At 30.5% G+C, this 21,752-nt stretch overlaps 1 protein-coding gene across 2 annotated transcripts in view; it reads left to right on the top strand.

Annotated features, from left to right (window-relative positions):
* The window catches only part of LOC138940167 (LIM and SH3 domain protein F42H10.3-like), a 48,008-nt gene extending 28,002 nt beyond the window's left edge, over nucleotides 1-20,006 (top strand). Inside the window, exons 3-6 of one of the 2 annotated variants that reach the window (XM_070308753.1) lie at nucleotides 13,860-14,131; nucleotides 14,957-15,160; nucleotides 17,158-17,306; nucleotides 17,607-20,005. In XM_070308753.1, the coding sequence (XP_070164854.1) occupies nucleotides 13,860-14,131; nucleotides 14,957-15,160; nucleotides 17,158-17,306; nucleotides 17,607-17,786 (805 nt within the window). In that variant the 3' untranslated portion in view covers nucleotides 17,787-20,005. Of the gene's footprint in view, nucleotides 1-13,859; nucleotides 14,132-14,956; nucleotides 15,161-17,157; nucleotides 17,307-17,606 lie in introns of both variants that reach the window. The other variant, XM_070308754.1, reaches the window with a different exon arrangement.
* The last annotated feature ends 1,746 nt before the right edge of the window (nucleotides 20,007-21,752 follow it).

Raw genomic sequence — 21,752 nt, 5'->3', positions numbered from 1 at the left:
AATTGATGGTTTAGTTGATGGAAATATTTTGGATTGCTCTTATCTGCTTAAAAATAAAAAAATTTGAAAAAATTATCGCTATATTAAATATTATTTTATTCTGATACTTAAATATATTTATCGAATTCAAGATAAAAGAAATAAAAACTATAAAAAAAGATTTTGTTGAATGCTTTGGATATTTTAAAATCTTCTCTTGATAGAAATTAAATTTTGCGAAACGCCAACAAATCACTCGAATATAATCTTTTTTCCCAGAATTATCCATTTGCTTTTGATGATAATTAGGCCTGTTACGGCCACGTATGCCACGTTGCATCGAGAGATGTGTCCGTGACTCGTGCAGTATTCCGTTATGCATCGCGATGTCAAAATCTCCGAGTCGCGACTCCAATCTGCATCTCTCTCTCTCTTCTTACTTGCAGACTTCTCTTCTACGCTTATATAGCGCTTAATATGCTGTGTAATGACAAATAATTTGCTCGAGACGTTTTGCTCTTTTCTCCCCGACGAGAAAACGTTATCTGAAATATTTAAATTTTAAAAGAAAAAGAGGTAAAACTGCATAAAAAGTAACACATTTCCGATTTTATCGCCACTTAAATATGTTATAGGGGAGGTTTTTCTGAGTAATATCCCAAGAAATAAGTAGGGGACGGCATTGGTTTAGAATGGAGTCCCTCTAACAGAGTCTGGCCAACTTGACAGTTTTGGCAAAATTCTGCGAGAGAGAAAGAAATATACGCCATCTTACTTTAAACGAACGCATGCGCATGACATGTTGCATTTAAATTTAGTGATTTTTCTGTTAATCACATTTTAAATTGTCATCAATTATATTCCAAAATTCTCAAAAGATTTATTGTTTTGCAATTACATATTTATCAGAGAAAAAATATTATGCTTAGTAAATATAGATATAATAGCAAACCTATAGCTATGCATAATATTTTTTTCTAATATGTCTTAATATGTCTTGTTTAAGCATGTCATGATTTATGAAACTAACAAAAATGTTTTCTTTGTTATTACATATTTCTATATTGTTATATAGTTTACTATATATTCTACAGTGTGTTTTAATATAAGTGTCTTAATACAATAATAATAAATTACTATTGTAATATTTTGTTGTAATATTTTCCTTCTTTCTTTTTTGTCTCCTTTTATTTTTTTATTCAAATTATTGACTTTTCACATGTTTTCTGTACAGTGAAAATTCTTATATATATATTGTTTTTATCACGTATATTTTCAATTTTCATTGCGACTATTTACTGTTATTGTCATTTCCATTCAAATATCAGCGGGAGTTGTCAAAAAATGGCGGACCAATCAAAAGTTACTATCGTATGGTCAGACTCTGTTAGAGGGACTCTAGCTTAGGAAATATAACAAATTAAAATTTCATAATTTTAATGCTTTTTCTCGGATATTATAAAGTAATATCGGGAAAAGTGAAGTTTATATACGTTGTATTTGTTGTAGAGCAGACGTGGAAGAAGTGTTTGTTTATTTTACATTTACGGGATAGGGACATGGTGTGTGTTCGTGAAGCTGGCGTATCATTTCGTAGAAACTCACAAATAATTAAGAGTTCTAACTTTATTTTTAATAGTTCTAGAGTTAATTCAATAATTGTCCAAATTGAAAAGATTTATAGTTCCACATGAATTCTAAGAAGAGTTCTGCCGTTTAAAAGTAAAAAAAAGATCAATTAATATGAAATAAAGACAAGTGGATCTCTATATTTAGTGAGACGCTGGTTGATTTTTAAAAGTTCTGCTAATTCTAAAATAGTTCTGAACGTATTAATGCATTTTCTTACCTTTATACAAGAAAATATGCGTTTTGGAGGTATAGTAATTGTTTAAAGAAATTTTTAATTGTTTTTATTGTCAGAACTCTTTAGAAAATGCATTAATACATTCAAAACTATATCAGAACTGTTTTAGAATTAGCAGAACTCTTGAAAATCGATCAGCGTTCTCACTTTTATACTCGAAAGTGTGTTTTGGGGGCAAAATAATTGTTTAAAAAAATTTCTGATTGTTTTTATTGTCAGAACTTTTTAGAAAATGCATTAATACGTTCAGAACTACATCAGAACTGCTTTAGAATAAACAGAACTTTCGAAAATCGAGCGGCGTCTCATCTCTGTACCTATAGATATAGGGATTCACTTGCCTTTATTTGACCTTAATTGATATCTTTTTGTTTTTAAAAGGCAGAACTCTTAGAACTCATGTAGAATTATAAATTTTTTTAATTCCGACAATTACTGATAAGGAAAATATTGTAGGACAAAGCAAAACGCTGTGTGAAGTTGGCATCTTAGTTTGTCCAAAGGCATTTTTGATGCTTTAATAGGCCGAACTATTTATTTAAACTATCAAGAACTTTAGAACTATTGAAAGTCAGAATTCTTAATTATTTGTGAGTTTCCACAAAATGATATGCCACATACGCGTACGGGGTCACGGATTTTTATCAATAATATGTTTTATTCTGCGCAATTTGTTAACAGCTTTCAACATATTGTACAACTACACGAATTTGTGAGTCTTGTCTTAAAAAATATTATTTATTGAATGCATGGACGGGGAAGAAACTTCGTCTCTCCTCTTGCACGGAAAAAAAATTAGCTGCTGTAGCTAAAAACTGCATGTGGTAACTAGATTTCAGTCGTAATATATGGACAGCGAACCTCTTAGCTATGACATCTATGTATTAGGTGCAATAGCGAACATCTTAGCTGTGATACCTATTTATTAGGTGCAACAACAAACCGTTTTGCTGCAGTTTAGAAATTTATTTTGCAAATCATGATTAGCTATGGTAGCGAAATTTTTTTTTTCGTGTGTATCCCCGCTCCGAAAAAATCTAATCTAACCAAACCCAACTTTACTTTTAAAACTGAAAATAGGTTTGGGTGAGGTTAGAATTATTTCGGGGTGGGGCTCCGCTCCAATGCAAAATACTATATATATATATATATATATATATTAAATATTTTGTATTGCTTCCTATATTTTATTGTTTAGAAAATTACTATAATAGAAATAAAAAGGAGAGTTTGCATTTACCCGCTTTTGTCTGATCGAGACATTACGCTTTTCCTTGAAGTCAATTGGAGGAAATGGGCACAAAGTTTACGAAATCAACGGCACAATGCGGACAATGTCGGGAGAATTTCGCATTCCGCAATTGCAACGGATATGTGTCAGCGATGCGTGTCAAATCAGACTGAATAAGCAAAGCAGAACACGTGTGAATCGTGAGATTCATTCATTCGTCTGGTTGCTTAACTTTATCTCTTGCGCTTATTATCTTGCCTCTATTGCAATCAGTTTTTTCACTCATCGTTTTTTATTTCTATATTTATAGTACATTCTAATATGCAGCTGTACTTTAATTATTATTCACTGATTATTTCAGACTTTTGAATAATAGCGATTAAACATTGCAGGATAAAGTGGATTGTTACATATAATTATGCACATCCTTTGTTATTTCAAAGAAATTTAATACTATTTATGAAATACATATGCAGTATATCTTTGTTTATATGTTTGCAAAATTTTACAATCATTGTACAGCTCAGTATTTGTTAATATGGCATGTTGATATGTTGATATGTATTTCAGAAAATTCTGAAATTGTCTTTATAACATCTTGATTATTTATACTTTAATTATTGTAATCATTATGGTAATAATATAATTAAACGCTATTGTTGAGCATTAAATGATAATAGCAAACGTTTTCTATCTCTATTCTATATATTAGAGCTTTACTTGTAATGACTTATTATGAATGCAGCACGGGTTTGAAACTAAAGCCTGCGGCACACGGTACGATTTTTCGTACTGATTTTGTTAATTTATTCGTTGCGTGCTGTTTAGCGAAGTATTCTACGTGTTCATCATAAGAGTGTTACTAGTTTTGGCTTCATACGTGCAGATTATCTTACGTGTTGGATTAATATTTTAGTTATAAGATTTCTAGAGATTTCAACAAAATTCTTCAAGATTCTAAAAATCCTCTAGATAATAGCCAATGATTGCTTATCTAGTCAAGATACGATTCAAGATATTTGGGATTGTGGAAGAATTAATAAAATTTTTTTAATTTTATTAGGTTAGAAAATCTCTTATTTTTAATTAATTTTATACATATTCAATTAATATCATCATAATTATAAATAAAATACATAATTACTTATGTATATATATTAGATGATAGCATAAGTTCGTGCCCGACTTTCATAGATGGCATTAAATTACTGCATGGCGGAGTTCTATTGTTTTCGTGTGGTAATTGATGCTTACACCGAATAGATGACGTTGTCTTATGTTAATTTAGCGTCAGTTAATTTATTGTTCAGATAAGTCCATTTGTGCATAAGAGAAATCATTAAAAATGGAGAAAGAAAAGGTGCATTTGCGGCATGTAATGCTATATGAATTTCGGAAAGGCGTGAGTGTTGGGATTGCACAAAAAAATATTCAAAGCGTTTATTTGGACCCGCACTCCTGCTCTCCGAACAGTCAAAAAGTGGTTTGGCAGATTTCGAAATGGTGATTTCAACATGGAGGATCAACCCCGCTCTGGACGGCCTTCTGGCATTGATGATGACATTGTGCATGCCTTAGTGGAAAGAAACCCAAGGATTACAACTGAGGATATTGCTGAGAGGCTGAACATCGATAATTCAACCGCTTTTCGTCATTTAAAAAAGCTTGGATACATTTCCAAGCTTGATATGACCCGTGTGGGTGCCGCATCTCCTGACTGAAAGGAATAAGCTGCAGGAAAACTGCAGAAGTTGCAATGGGACATTCTGCAGTACCCGGCCATATTCTCCAGATATTGCGCCTTCAGATTTTTATTTGTTCCGGTCTTTGCAGAATAGTTTAAATGGTAAGAATCTCAATTCCGAGGAAGCTGTCGAAAACCACCTTACAAACTTTTTTCAAGAAAAACCAAGTTCTTTCTTCAAAAATGGAATCGATAAGCTTATAGATCGTTGGAAAACCATTGTAGAAAAGAATGGAGACTATATAATTGATTAATAAAAGTGTTATCTCTAAAATATAATCTATTGAAGTTTATATTTAAATCGGGCACGAACTTATGCAATCACCCAATATATAACTTTTGTCTTTATATTTATTATTATTTTTATTTTTTGCGTTTTTGTCGTAGTATCGTTTGCAGCTAGCAATAAAACCATAGTGAAATATAGCACCGAACCTATTACCAAAAACTAGCATGCTAGCACGTACAGCAACACGCAGCACATAACATTTTAAGTTGCATAACCATTATAATTGCTAGCAAAATGTCTCACATGCGATCTAGTACGCAAAATCGTACCGTGTGCCGCAGGCTTAACTTGAAATTTAGTTTCTGTGCAAATCTCGTTGTCTCAAGATTATCAACCTGGAAGAGGAGCGAGTTAAGTAAAATGACTCTTTACGGATATAACGTTACGATTAAACGAACACGTGTTACAAGTTCTCTGTTCTCTTGACACATGTACATATACACGCGCGCTGATGTTCTATACATATACGAACTAAGCGCTTTACCAAATAGCAAAAGAGGACATGTGTGAGAACTTTATACGTTGTCTTTTTAGTCTCCGCCTTTTCTTACTTTAACATTTGCGTTCCCTCTTCGTATGACGAGTTTACCAGAGTCGTTCTGAGCGCAAAAATATATACTTTAACTCAGTAGAATCTTTATTAGGAGCTTATTTTTCAGATTTTTTAATGCTAAAGCTTAAAAATTTATGCAAAATTATTATGCTCAACTAAAAAAGTACAATTTTTTGTAAAGTACTTTATTGCTGACATAAGTTCTGTTTTTTTAAGATTTTCCCATTTTTCTTGAATATATTTACGGCAAACAATATGCGCACGCGTCTTCCCCTTCCAAATTTTAATAAAATCGTACATGTAATATCATCCGGGACCGTCATTGATTCACCGCGAATGATTCACTTCCCTCGATGACGTTCTTTCCTATTTAGAGGACGTCGCTCGCATATCTATATCTCGCATATGGCAATATTGTGCATGTATTGAACCTCAAGTCGATAATATTTTTTTTCATTCATGTAAACATGTTATGTCGGATATACCGGTATATAAAAAGCATATACTCATCTTTAATGATCTGCATACACATTAGTTTTTAGAAAAAACGAATATAATTTTTTATGTATAGTCGCATCTTATATGCGAATATATTATATCTCCCCCCTCTCTCTCCCTCTCCCTCTCCCCCTCCCTCCCCCTCTCTCTCCCCCCTTCTTCTTCTTCTTCTTCTTCTTCTTCTTCTTCTTCTTCTTTTTCTTCTTTTTCTTCTTCTTCTTCTTCTTCTTCTTCTTCTTCTTCTTCTCTCTCTCTCTCTCTCTCTCTCTCTCAAGCGACGATGGAGCCCAAAGATGGATGCATTGTGGGACAAGGTCGGTTCAACGTAGCCACGCAGACAGGCTACACTAGGCTGGGCACCCCCCTTTACGACTAGTTAATTTGTTCGAAACTAAAAGTGCGGCGTGACAGGCGGCAGAGTTTCCTGTTCCATCTGCGCTACATCGGGGCAAATGACTTCTAACTTTTCATCATATATTATTTTTCACAAATCATTGATATGCTTTAATAAAAAATGTAAAAATGTACAATAATATAAATAAAATATAACAAAAAAATATATATGTTTTCATACAGCAATAAATTTTCATTGTTATTCGAAAAAAAAAATTAATAAAAAAAAGATTAGCGATCCAATTTTCTGCAAGAATTTCCGGGGGAAAAAAAACAAAAAACTAATTAAATTGCTTTAAAAACTGAAACGTGATAAAATATAGAAATACAATATAAGAAACGGAAAATGAACAAAGTTATAACGATACCTGTGTTCCTGTGTAAGAAGTTATAGATAGAAAACATTTTACTTAAATAAGGCAACAGATATCTTATAATGAATATTTTTTAGAAAAGGAATCTGCTTAAATAAGATATTAAATCCAAGGATGCATCGAATCGAGATACAAATCATGGAATTGTTTCTTTTTGCATTTAAATCATGTATTTAATTTTGAAAGATTTTTTACAAAAAAAATCCTTGCATAACGTATAGCGGGTCTATAGTATTTTATATTTATCGGCGATATCATGATATTACATAATTTTCTTATTCAATGAAAGAGATTATAGAAGAAAAATTTATCTAACTAGGAGAAATGAGACTTATGTGATATTATGTAAATGTTAATCAAGATTGTTAAAAAAAAAATTGTATACAGAATAGACAAAATAAAGCGTGACAAATTTTTATCTCTAAAAATATTGTTTCTAATAAAAGTTGCAATATTTCAAGGGAGATATAAGTTGATGTTATAAGAATGTTTATAAATGATGATTTTCAAGGTTATTTCAAGGTCAACTTAATTTTTTTTAATGAGAACTTTTTTTTATTGCATATTTTTATAGTCCTTTTTGAGATCTTTTCAAAACACTATAATAAAGTATTTTCGAGTTACTTTATATCTTAATCTTACATATTTTGATATAAAATATAAAATACAATATCTTGTGAAATATTTAGTTTTCGATAATCTTAGCGTAATAATTTTGTGTATAAAATAATGAGATGAATCAATTGATGTAAAAAAAAAAAGTTTTAAAAAAACTTACGTGCTTATATACTTTTATGCTTTATTTTGTCCATTCTGTATGTAAAGATATGAGATGCGAATATATATAAAAAATTGTATTCATTTTTTCTAAAAATTAATGTACACACAAATCATTAAAGATGAGTATGTGCTTTTTATATACCAGTATATAAAACATGAAATTTTATATGTCCGTGTTCTCATTGAAAATCTACGCGATTAAAAATAAATCAATAACGTTCGCATTCGTCCTACGTAATGAGCGACTTATGCGAGTTGGGAATGAGCGAGCGATGTGTATATGAGTTTCTAGTGCAGTATCGAAAACGCAGTATTGAAAACGAGTATACGTGATATTCTGCATAAATCTTGTACAGTATCCGCTTTATTATGTTGAAAAGAAAGAGTTTCGAGATTCTTTTGACAGCGTGTGTATTTTTCTTATTATTGGAAAAGATGTAAAGAATTCAATATAATACAATATTTTTTAATCTTTAAATAATATCGAAATTAAAAATTATATCTGTTTTTGAAAGCAAAACATTTTATAAGCAAAATACCTTCAAACGTACAAGTAGTATGCTTATAAGATGTATAATTTTGGTTTTCAATTAATTAAATTAGCAAGTAATTATTAATTACGATCCGCGTTATATTTCTTATAAAGCGTTCACTTTCGTCAGCATCAATTAACTTCAATTTATTCTCCATTTCTTTTTCTCTAGCATAATTATATAAATTATTGCAACAGGTTTTTATATACGAATTTAAATTACCGAAAGAAAACTATATCTATTTTTAGGAAAACGATACAAATCTTCTCTTTAATAGAGAGAGTTTTATATTTTAAATTCATGTAACAATCTTCTCTCTTATATATGCAGAATAATATATTGCCATTAAAGAAGAAAAAAATTAATTCTTAAACAAGATTAATTAATTATTAAACAAGACGAGGAAAATAATTTTTTTGAACAAGATGAGGAAAATAATTTTTCTTTAGGATTTTTCATTCTTTTGTCTCGGCCTTCGTGAGAATTTCTAGAATACGGGCAGAGATATGGCTTCGCTTTGTCGTAACGATTGACGAGCGGCAAGTACCGAAGCCATCCGAGATTTAATCGCAGTAACGGAATTCAATAAGACCCGCCCTGAGAAATTTCTCCTGGCAGATCAAGATATTGCGCGAGACTTTACGAGTAACATTACGCTTTATATTATATACGTAATCATTCTCATGAGAAATGCGCACTGCGGTTTCGAATTCTCTAATATTATATTACAATATCATTTATTCCATTTTTGCTTGTATTGAAAATCGTTATTAGATAACTTTTAAAATAGAAAATGTACAATACGAACATACGGATTTTTGACACATACACTTCAGATTAAATTCAAATAAAATTGTAAAAAGTCTTTAAAAAATATATTTTTATAGTTTTTTTTTTTTTTTTTTTTTTTAACGCACCATCATCCGCATCTGGCTCTTAATAACCCGCGGTTATTTAAAATTGTGATTTCGCTTAAAAGCCTCAATAATTTTTTTAAAAATATTTTTAATTCTCAGATAAAATAGATCTGATACAATTCACATTTACATTGCAAATCCTACGGATATATTAACAGCACAAATACATCTAAAAACTTGCAGATACGCCAGAAGAAAATATAAAATGAAAGATAGTATTAAATTTACATATTTTAAAATTTCTCTCTTTTCTAACAAAGCTATAATCAATTTGTGAGATCACTATGATAATTTAATAAAAAAAAAAAAAAAGAAAAAAAATCCTTTTTAAAATGATTAAGAAACATATGAAGGTTCTGAGTTTTATGCAATTTTTTCGCACAATATTTAAATTTGTCATTTGTTGTATTAGATTGGAAAATTATTTCTCTAAGCTCTATTATTAATATACTTAATGTGTCTAACGTAATTTAGTGTGTAATTTTTTATGCGTTTATCAAGCGATGTTATGAACATAATTTATCGATACTATCTTGTTGCTCTGCTATGAAACCGGCACGATAACCAGGTGCGATAGATATTATCTGCTCCGGTGCATTGGTTGCACCCACATATGTATGTAATATTTGATAAATCAAACATGTAGATGTGCAGCATCGCATTATGTAAACAGATAAGCAAAAGAAGTTTTACTAAACAATGAATCGTATCTTATCACGCGCAGGAGAGAACTTGCATAAATTCGCATTGTCCGATATGAAACATTAGTATTTATGATTCCATGAACAATAATTAACTTTGTTTATTATATTGTTTACATTTTTATGAAATATTTTATTGTTTTATTTGAATCGTATATTTTTTCACATCTGCGTTAAACTCCCACTATTTTTGTCTAAGATATGCGTTGAATGCATAAATAAAATTCAATAAAAGAAATATTATTTACATATATCATAGTTAATAGGTGGTAGACAAGTATTTAATAAGAGATTAGTCATCGCCGTATATGCGTATATATACATATAGTTAAATGATTCGATGAATCATATCGTCGCATGTTATATCGTGGTCGATATACAGGGTGAGGCATCTAAGACAGGCCACTCGAATAACTTCCACAGTTTTGGAGATAGGAGAAAATGTTTGAAATAAAAGTTGTATGGTATCGAGGGAGAAATCTTGTGAAAGTGAACATTTTGTTTTAGGTGGAGGCGCTTAGGAGATTTGAAGGTCATCTTCATTTTTTTAAATAGAACCACCCTAATTTTTTTTATACAAATCGATTCCTCGCAATATTTGGCACAAAAAATTATAAGAGTAGGATGGCCACAAAGTGAATAGTTTACGAAATATTTTGTATTTTATACTCCATACTAAGTACTTAAACTCAATATATAGTATTAATATATAAAGATTAAAGTTTACAAGGTGATTGAATGTTTATTTACGTTCTACGATCCGTATTATAAGCGATAACAGCAGAGAGGACACGAATGTAAATATGAATATTTTACAAAATATTTTATAGTTTATAAAATATTTCGTAAACTATTCACTTTTCGGCCATCTTACCCTTATAATTTTTTGTGCCAAATATTGCGAGGAATCGATTTGTATAAAAAAAATTAGGGCAGTTCCATTTAAAAAAATGAAGATGACCTTCAAATCTCCTAAGCGCCTCCACCTAAAAACAAATGTTCACTTCCACAAGATTTCCCCCTCGATACCATACAACTTTTGTTTCAAACATTCTCTCCTATCTCCAAAATTGTGGGAGTTATTCGAGTGGCCTGTTTTAGATGCCTCACCCTGTATATAGCTCATAATAGAAAAAGATTTCATGGGAAAAAGATTTGCAAATTATCTATATGAATTTGATACTCTAAATAAACTATATTTTTAATACAAAAAAATATAATATTTTATTTGTAATTACTCGTGACAACAATAATTTTGTTCGTAATCAAAACTATAAAAAAATACATCATTTTGAGAAAAAATATCGCTAATGTATCTAAATTCAGAATTGTTTGTAATAATATTCCGCATATTTATTATATTTACTGCGTAGAATTTTCTATTAAAACCAACTTTATTCACCAAGAAGATTATTTAAACATACAAATTAAATTACTAATTTTAACTTCAATTATATTCTCTTAATGTATCAATATTGCTCACTAAACGATAATATATGACATTATATTATACGATATGCATCGTATAATCCTTGCAAGAATTTTGTTTTTTATTAAACGCAACATTTTTTGAAATAAAAAATATTTAACATTTTAAAACGCGATTTATTTCTTCATACGTTTTATTTCGCTGGCCAATCTTCAGTTATAATCCCTTCATTGCATTTGTATTTGCAATTGTATCATCTGAAAAAATTCGCGTGATTATTGTTTCTTACGTACATACCTATTATTCATACATATATACCTATTATATTATTATTTACATCTATCATATAACAATTAGAAATATGTATGTACACAATCGCATGAGAAAACACACAGGACCCATTGTTTTTCAATTTTCCTCGTTTGTAGCTGTTCCCAACGTTATTTTTAGCGTTTCCCTCTTTTTCTACGCTAAATTCGAGGAATTCAAATACGCATCGGTCGACAAGATAATTCTTTTTCGTCGGGCATGTAACAATGACTATCCCTCGAATTTTCCGGACAAAGAGAGACCGAAGTTGTATGCCTATTATTCGTACACATTGTACCGGATTACGTAATCGCGTAGCACAATTACCGGGTGAGACAACGCGTAGGCATCATATATGGGAAACGCAGTCGTGACACAAATCTCGATTACATCTGGCGCGTATCCGTGGGACAGAATTAGTTAATACGCACAAAGTATTAAAGCCAATTTACACGATCTATCTTCGACAATTGTGTGAATATTTCTGACGATCGTATAAAATATTGACTGATCAATGTCGAAAAATTTCGGTCATTATAATAATTTTGGGAATATTTTTTTTCCCCCCCCCTTTGAGGGACAATTTCGCTTTAATTGCTTTTGATCTGATTTAATTTGTTTTCGACGAGATAGTAACATTTTTTAAATTTTTTACATTAGAATTTTGATAATATATTTATAATATACATAAAGTATAGTAAGAAGTAATAACGAGTAATATGCAGGTTCGTATAATTTTTATTAGCACTGCAAAATACAATATTTCCTTAGTTGTTACGTCAGTATTAACGTACAACTTCGTCGATATACATTTATGTGTGTCACTCAAATGCATTCTCACGCGTTCTCTCATTTACTACAAGTCCATGTATATGATTATGCGACAGTTCATGCGTCAATTTCTATCTCGTTTGATAGGCACTAGATAGTTACCTGCGCCGCAATTAAATCGTTCGAGTTGCCGGCCAGAAAATTTCTATCGAATTTCATTCAGCCGATTATTTAATTTCCGTATTCTAATTCGCATTCATATACAGCGTTTTACGCGTGAAAGGCAAATTATTTACTCGCGCTGTTTAAAATAGCCATTTATGCATGTTTAATTCATCAGAGTAAATATTCGCGTTATGGTTTTAATGCGTATCATCTTTTATCTTTCTAATTAATAAGTTTTCATAATTGCAACATGCTCAAGATACACGTTGCATAGTTAAAATCCTCTAGAATAAAAAGCAATTGATGATTAGTTTTATCGAGTAATAACTTACAATAGAATTGTTGTCATAATGACCATTATGATTCTACAATATATGGTACATCTATATTTTTTTTTAAATACATATTGTTAAAGATTTAAATTACTCTAAATAATATTAATATTAATTATTATTAATATTAATAATATATTATATTAAAATTAAATAATATTAATAATATAATATTAATTGATATTAATTTTAATAACAATATACTATTTCAAAAAGTTTTTATGAATTGGAAACGCAATACAAAAACAAGAAAAAAATTTTTTACATTATCAATCGAGAATTAATATTCTGTATCAAAAATTATGTATCTTAAAACCTGAAAATTTTTCTTAAAAACGTAACGCTCGAAATTGGCCTACAATTAGAGAGAAATTTTTAACAATGCCATGTAGATTGTTTGCATAAAATCCACGCATCTAATTCCCGGGAGACGTAAATTTCTACGTAATCATAACGTTGCTCTTGTGGAAATATCATTATCATGCGCGCGAATACATATTGAAGCTTCCTGTAGATGCTGCATACGATGTAGGAGATAGAAAAAACGAATTCTTCGAGTTCAGTCACGTATTCTTCGAGGAACATAAATTCGCCGTATGCAGTTTTCCTCTTGGTGCCTATTATAATCGACATACTGTACAGAGAAAGAGGATGTTCATGATAAGAATGACGTCGTTGACCGCTTGTCGTTCACTTGGAACTTGCATTATTCAGCGAACCTCTATGTTTCCTTTGTAGAGGAGATCGCCTGGAGAAATCTATATAAAATAATATAAGAGGCTCGTATATGCGAGATATTCTCGCTAAAGGGAAAAAAAAAAACGGGTGTATTAAAAATGAGGAATGAAATTTTAAACTTGAAGCAACTTGGATTTTTTTTTTTTTTTTTTTTTTTTTTTTTTTTTTTGAGCTTCGCTCAGTACTTTAGATCTAGATAAAGAATTTTTGTAATAATAATGTATTCTCTAACGATTTTTTTACTGTTTTATTATAGACACATACCAAAAGCCAAAGCCACCACGATGGCGGAGACACCGGAACTGAAGCGCATCGCAGAGAACACGAAGATACAGAGTAATGTGAAATACCATGCCGAATTTGAGAAGGCGAAGGGAAAATTTACGCAAGTAGCGGACGATCCAGAGACTCTTAGAATCAAGCAGAACAGTAAGATAATCTCGAATGTCGCTTATCACGGCGAGCTCGAGAAGAAGGCGATCATGGAGCAAAAGAGGACAATGACGGGAGAAAATGGTGAACAAATAGGTAAGTGATGAATTTCTTTATGATACAACCGTACATCTTCTTTCTGTTGTTGCTACATTATATCGTATTTCTTTAATTTATCTGTTAATAGAAAATATAATTGCCATATACCATATTATATGTTTTTCATATTATTTTATTATCGTATTGTTTTGTAATAAAAACTCAAATCAATAGGTATGGACTAATGATAATAATTTATGTAAAACTTGTTATTGTCACAAAATAATCGTAAACTTGCTTTCAGCAAATTAATGTTCGAAAAATATTATTGATCAAAATGTGATCTGTAATTTGATTAAATTAGAAATACTCTTTTCCCTATTTTTATGTACATCAATGTTTCACAACTTATACATTAATTATCTAACTTTTCATCAGTAATCATTTTCTACCAATAATCATACATATTTCTTTCACAGATTTAATTGCGGAATATAAAACAATTATCTTTTCAATTTTAAACACAGTTTAATTAATGATAATTTACATAGTAATATCTGTGTAATTATTAAATTGCAAATTTATTTTTGTAATAATAATCTCTAACTTACATACTAATATACCTCATCATATATATCTCATTTATGCATCATTTCATATATTATATATTTAAAAGTAATTACGACAATCATGTATGCATTAAGGCATTATTGCAATCTACTAAAAACAAGAGCGTAAAATGCAGACGGATGAAGGCTGCTTAACATGTATTGAATTATTTTCTTTTCATTATCCATTACGCACTCATCGTACCGTTCATGATAGACGAATTGTGTCGCTTCTCGTTGAACCTATTGCTTTTCTTGTGCATTGTTGATATAGAATATGTAGAGTACACAGACGGTACGATCGTCCCTGCATCGAGTTTAAACGCCAATCCGCCGCCTCCAAGAACGGCGAATTCGCCGGTACAGAGGACACCAGGTAGGATCGCTGATTACGATCCCCTTAGCGAAGCGAGGCCAAGTCCTTATTCCGCAAGGCAAGCTGCCACTACTGTCATTTACACGAGTGATAAGGGACCAGGTGCGTTGATCTTCGCGATTGCAATCGCTGCAACTATTCGCTATGTGGACGTTGCATGACTATTATACATATCTTATTGCAACATAGGATAATATCTTGTATTATTTATAAAAATCAATTTATAATAAATGTATAATATATAATATTGGATGATTGCATAAGTTCGTGCCCGATTTTCATAGATGGCATTAAGTTACTGCATGGCGGAGTTCTATTGTTTTCGTGTGGTAATTGTTACTTACACCGAATAGATGACGTTGTCTTACGTCAATTTAGCGTCAGACATTGTTCAGATAAGTTCATTTGTGCATAAGAGAAATCATTAAAAATGGAGAACGAAAGGTGCATTTGCGGCATGTAATGCTATATGAATTTCGGAAAGGCGTGAGTGTTGGGATTGCACAAAAAAATATTCAAAGCGTTTATTTGGACCGCGCTCCTGCTCTCCGAACAGTCAAAAAGTGGTTTGGCAGATTTCGAAATGGTGATTTCAACATGGAGGATCAACCCCGCTCTGGACGGCCTTCTGGCATTGATGATGACATTGTGCATGCCTTATTAGTGGAAAGAAACCCAAGGATTACAACTGAGGATATTGCTGAGAGGCTGAACATCGATAATTCAACCGCTTTTCGTCATTTAAAAAAGCTTGGATACATTTCCAAGCTTGATACGTGGGTGGCGCATCTCCTGACTGAAAGGAATAAGCTGCGAAAAACTGCAGGAGTTGCAATGGGAAATTCTGCAGCACCCGCCATATTCTCCAGATATTGCGCCTTCAGATTTTTATTTGTTCCGGTCTTTGCAGAATAGTTTAAATGGCAAGAATCTCAATTCCGAGAAAGCTGTCGAAAACCACCTTACAAACTTTTTTCAAGAAAAACCAAGTTCTTTCTTCAAAAATGGAATCGACAAGCTTATAGATCGTTGGAAAACCATTGTAGAAAAGAATGGAGACTATATAATTGATTGCTAAAAGTGTTATCTCTAAAATATAATCTATTGAAGTTTATATTTCAATCGGGCACGAACTTATGCAATCGTCCAATATATAATATATTGCGTAACATATTTTTTAATTAATTATATAATTATTAATTTTGTTATTATTATTAATTATAATAATCATTAATTTTATTAACGGTAGAATAATGAATAATTATTAATTATTGTCATACGAATTATATTCAAGAGTATCTAAATCATATGCTAACGTTTATTGAACAAATATTTTGAAACAATTTAATAAAATATCATTTTGGATATTTATTTGCAAATAATTATATATATATATATATATATATATATATATATATATATATATATATATATTAATGATCGAGATAGGGGGAGAAGATGAACGCGAAGAAAGAGAATTACTATAATAATATATATTCTATTGTGATGACTTTATCCAATCTTTTGTATTCTACGACTGTCTTACCATCACGTGGGATGAAACCAACAGCAATAGACACGCATTGCTGTGTTTTTAATAGATCGAGTTTTTGTTAGATTATATTCTTATACAATAGACAAGGCTTAGCCCCCACGCTCCCCACTGTGAGGCGCCAGAGTTATTACGATGTTGGATTGTGTTGTTGTTTAAAAATTTTATCATCGCTCTTCACATTTAAACACTCACAGTTTGTATTTGCATCATTATATCTGCATAACATTATTTCACGCGATTCATCACAAATCGTCGAAGAAATTTGCACTGGAATTAATTGTTGCGACATCGTTGCGTTCACCTTGTTGGGGAAATAGAAAATCGTCTATCATTGTAATCATCTTTTTGTGGGTTCCGTGTTTACTTATTGCTGAAAGTTTGAAATAATTTTCGCAGATTGACTATTGCGCTAATAAATAACAATTGTTATTAACTGATAATAAAGGAATGTTTATAACAGAACGAATTAAGCATTTATATAAAATTCTAGATAATTATTTGCAAATTACATGTTTTGTACATGTGAAAATACGACACATTGCAGTGACGAATCCGCCGACACGAAAAATCGGCTCGGTTGCTGACATCGATCCAGTAAACGAATATTACGGATCGTTAACGCCAGCCACAACAATAAACAATAATCAGCATCAACTTCAGCATCAACTACCGCCACCGTCCTCTAACGTTGGGGTAAATGGTTTTTTTTTTTTTTTTAATTATTTATATCGTATATATTGTTTATTATGATTTATTTGAATATACCATAAGATATAAAAATTATGACTGTGCTCAGATATGAAAATTATCATATATATATATATGATTTTGTATTTAATAAAAAAAAAAAAAACTGTTGCACAAATTTTTTAAATAAATTCTTTAAATAATTATAAGAAAAATAAAATATAAATTAACATAAAAGAAATTAGGTTCCAAATTTATGTGATATGCCGTATATAATTTTACATATATTTTTTTCTCCTACTGCAGAGAGTATACAGAGCGATGTATGATTACGAGGCTCAAGACCTTGATGAAGTGAGTTTCTGCGACGGCGATTTGATTGTCAATTGCACAGCCGTCGACGAGGGTTGGATGACCGGATTGGTGCAGCGTACGGGGCGACACGGCATGCTACCTGCTAATTATGTCGAACCGGCGCAGATTTAAATATTTGTTTTTCATATCGAGCTTCTATTCGCTAACTAATTATTATCGTTATTTAGATCGTAGCGCGCTTAATCGGTGCGTTTTGATGAAGGAAGAGAGACAGTAAAAAAAAATGCACAATACAATACTCGAAGCAATGCTTCTATCCAGTTCTTGTTATTCGTAAGATTATTCATTTCATCGAAACGTCATGCTAGGAAACGAGATACTGAAATGTTTCATGGAGAAACTTTAGTTTTTTTATTCTAATATATAAATTTTCGATCATTTTTATCTTGACATCATATCGATGTCTATTTAGATAAAGTTTCTTTAAAATACATCGATAGAAGAGAGACAAATAGATTTGTGAATTATAAATTTTGAAGTCAGTTTTATAAATGCTCTAAAATGCGTTTTTCACGAGTATTCCAATTTGACGCTAGTACTCTTCAGCAACAGACTTCCAAATGACAGTATACATGTATAGTTTATACATGTTGTAGAATTCCATAATGGGACCAAACTCTATATAACTGCGATAAATTATGTCAATTAAAATTAGAATCTCGACAGTTCGTGGAATGATATATGTATAGTGCTAATTAGCAATTAGAGCTAACAATAAGTATAAAAGATGTCTTTGTGCGAATCACTTTCTATTTCAAAGCTTTTTACTTTTTTGTTATTACAGTTCACAGTTATTAAATTAATGTTAATTCTTCACTTCGATATTCCTTTTCTTGAAAAAGCAATTGGCAAATTTAAATTTTATTATTAAAATATCAAAAAATATTTGTTAATTTGATTCAATGAAAAGACTTTTTAAGAGTTTTTCTGTTGATCATTCTTTTTATTGACGAGAAGATTACGTTACTTGTTATATTCGATATAAGCTGCAACTCTAATATTAATTAATCAAATTTTTATATTTCTAATCATTTATATCATGTGCTCGATTTTTATTATTTCTTTCAAAGATGTTCATAAAATAGTACTTTATTCGTGATAATACGTAATTTTTTTCTAATAATGAGAAATAGGATTCCGAAATTTACATCGCATTTATATTTGTAAAAAACTTATACAATGTGCCTTATATACATATAGGCTGTTAATTAGCAGTATGGATATCTTTTATACATATAGCTGCATGAAAGAGTATACTGTTATTTGTAATACGAAGGTTTTTACTACGCAACAATTTGCTGCGATAATGTAGTCTGATTAGTATATGTAAAATAATCAGGATACAAAAAATTCTAAAAGTCAACCAAATTAAAATAATGAAGAACTATTGTTGATACGAAAAAGAAATGCTGACACTTGCCTTCCTTTCTAACTACGAGAAGCATGAGAATATAATCATTAAATACCGTTATTGATTTCCAATTAATTAATGACAATTAATCAATATTTACCGCATAGCTTTTAAGTTTTATTTCATACGATCCACATTTGTACGCTTTGCATTTCGAAAATTGCATTTACATTTATATATATTGATATAAGTTATTGTATCGTTTGGCGATTCTGAGGTTACCGAATAACTCGAGAATTTTTAATTGAAAGTACACGATCTATATTTAGTTTATATCCAATAGTTTCTTAAAAAAAATTCGCGTTTCAAGAGCACAATAAGAACACAATTGGCCAGTATGACATTTTTAGTTTGGCTGATTGCGTTTTTGTAAGACGTAAAAATAATCGCGGCTAAATTGCGATCGCTGATAAAACATTATGTTGCCATCACAGGTTACTTCTTAGTGCCTTGTCGGATTTGTCATTGTATTTCCAAATTAATGTCAAACTAATTCCTCAGAAATGTATTTACATCGCATTTACCTGAATAGATGGATTATACTGTGAAACGACGTCCGATGGAACTATGCAGATTAACGAAACATGTAAAGGAATAAAATAATTCGTTGTTTGCGCGCCACGAATGATGTCGTTCGACCTCGTTTATAAGTAAAGAGAATGATATTTTTGGAAATATGTTACTCAGCACTTTTGTAATTATTAGGCTGATAAGAGAATTTCAAATTTTAATTGCAAGATACAGAAATATATATTAGCGTTGTGTTTAGACAAATAATATTATATTATCGTATCAAATCATAAATAATGAATATGTATATGTTATATAAATCTACGATTTATTAATTGCAGATTCACAACAGCCATCCCCCATGTCTGTGAAGCTAGCATATAATTTCGTGGAAGATCATAAATAATTAAGAGTTCTGGCTTTATTTTCAATAGTTCTAGAGTTCTTGATAGTTTAAATAAATAGTTTTGGCGATTAAACCAAAGAAAATGCATCAGGACAAATTGATATGCCAACTTCACGCAGCATATCACTTTGTCCTACGACATTTTCCTTATCAATAATTGTTCAAATATAAAAGATTTATTTCTACATGAGATTTAGTTCTACATGAGTTCTAAGAAGAGTTCTGCCTTCTAAAAGTAAAAAATATTCATTAAAATAAAATAAAACAATTTTTTATCCGAAAACTCGTATTTTCGAGACTAGACATGGTGGCCGTATTTCGACAATATGGTTGTTATAAAATAGTTCTCGTGTAGTTTTGGGCACGTATATTGCTTTTCCAAAGAGTTCTGATGAAGGAAACAATTAGAAAATTTTTTAAACCATTATTTTACCCGAAAAACTCGTGTTCTCGGGTATAGAGGTGATATGCTGGTCGTATTTCGAGAGTTCTGATTATTATAAAATAGTTCTCATGTAGTTTTGGGCACGTATATTGCTTTTCCAAAGAGTTCTGATAAAGGAAATAATCAGAAAATTTTTTAAACAATTATTTTACCCAAAAAACTCATATTTTCGAGTATGAAGGTGAGACACCGATCGATTTTCAAGAATTCTGCTTATTCTAAAACACTTCTAATATAGTCCTGAACGTATTAATGCATTTTCTAAAGAGTTCTCATGATAAAAACAATAAAAAATTTTTTTAAACAATTATTTTCTTCCCAAAATGCATATTTTCGAGTAAAGGTGATATTGGCCGTATTTCAAGAGTTCTGTCAATTTTGTGTCAGTTTGCAATTACTTTTAATTTCTGGAAAGAGTTCTATGCGTAAAAACCATTAGAATATTTATTAAACAAATTATATATCGCCCTAGACGCTGAATGTATAAGTATCGATGTGAGATGCTGATTGATATTGGAGAGTTCTATTCATTATAAAATATTTTTGTGTAAAATAATTGTTTAAAAAATTTTTTAATTATTTCCTTCATCAGAGCTCTTCAGAAAAGCAATGCACATGCCCAAAACTACACGAACTATTTCATAATAAGCAGAACTCTCGAAATACGGCCAGTATATCACCTCTAGTCTCGAATATACGAGTTTTCGTGTAAAAAATTGTTTTATTTTATTTTAATGATTTTTAGAAGGCAGAACTCTTCTTAGAACTCATGTAGAACTATAAATCTTTTAAATTTGAAAAATTATTGATAAAGAAAATGTCGTAAGACAAAGTGATATGCTGCATGAAATTGACATATCAGTTTGTCCTGAGGCGTTTTCTTTGGTTTAATCGCCAGAACTATTTGTTTAAACTATCAAGAACTTTAAAACTATTAAAAATAAAGCCAGAACTCTTAATTATTTATGATCTTCCACGAAATGATATGCTAGCTTCACACACATCCATCCCCCTTCTTTCGAAAAAACTCTTTTTCATATTTACAAATCATAAAACGTTATCGTTTCTATTTTATCATGGTATAATTTATTTTCATTCGTTAAGATAAACATAATTAGAGTTTCTTCAGAGACTGTAATATGTTTTTATATTTATTTTACTATGCTATATCCATATTTTTAAGAGTTAAAAGAGCATCTATTTTTTGGTATAACCACACGATATTACGATAAAATTATATTATCATGATAAAGTGGTAGAGTTTATTATGTTTAATACTGTTGAAATGAACATTGCAAGTTCCGC

This window comes from Polyergus mexicanus, unplaced genomic scaffold (assembly GCF_030449975.1).
Source record: "Polyergus mexicanus isolate NDT 795.1 unplaced genomic scaffold, iyPolMexi1.0 SCAF_16, whole genome shotgun sequence".
In the NCBI taxonomy this organism is placed as follows: Eukaryota; Metazoa; Arthropoda; class Insecta; order Hymenoptera; family Formicidae; genus Polyergus; species Polyergus mexicanus.
The sequence above is the reverse complement of the archived record's forward strand: the minus strand, read 5'-3'. Positions and strand labels throughout refer to the sequence as shown.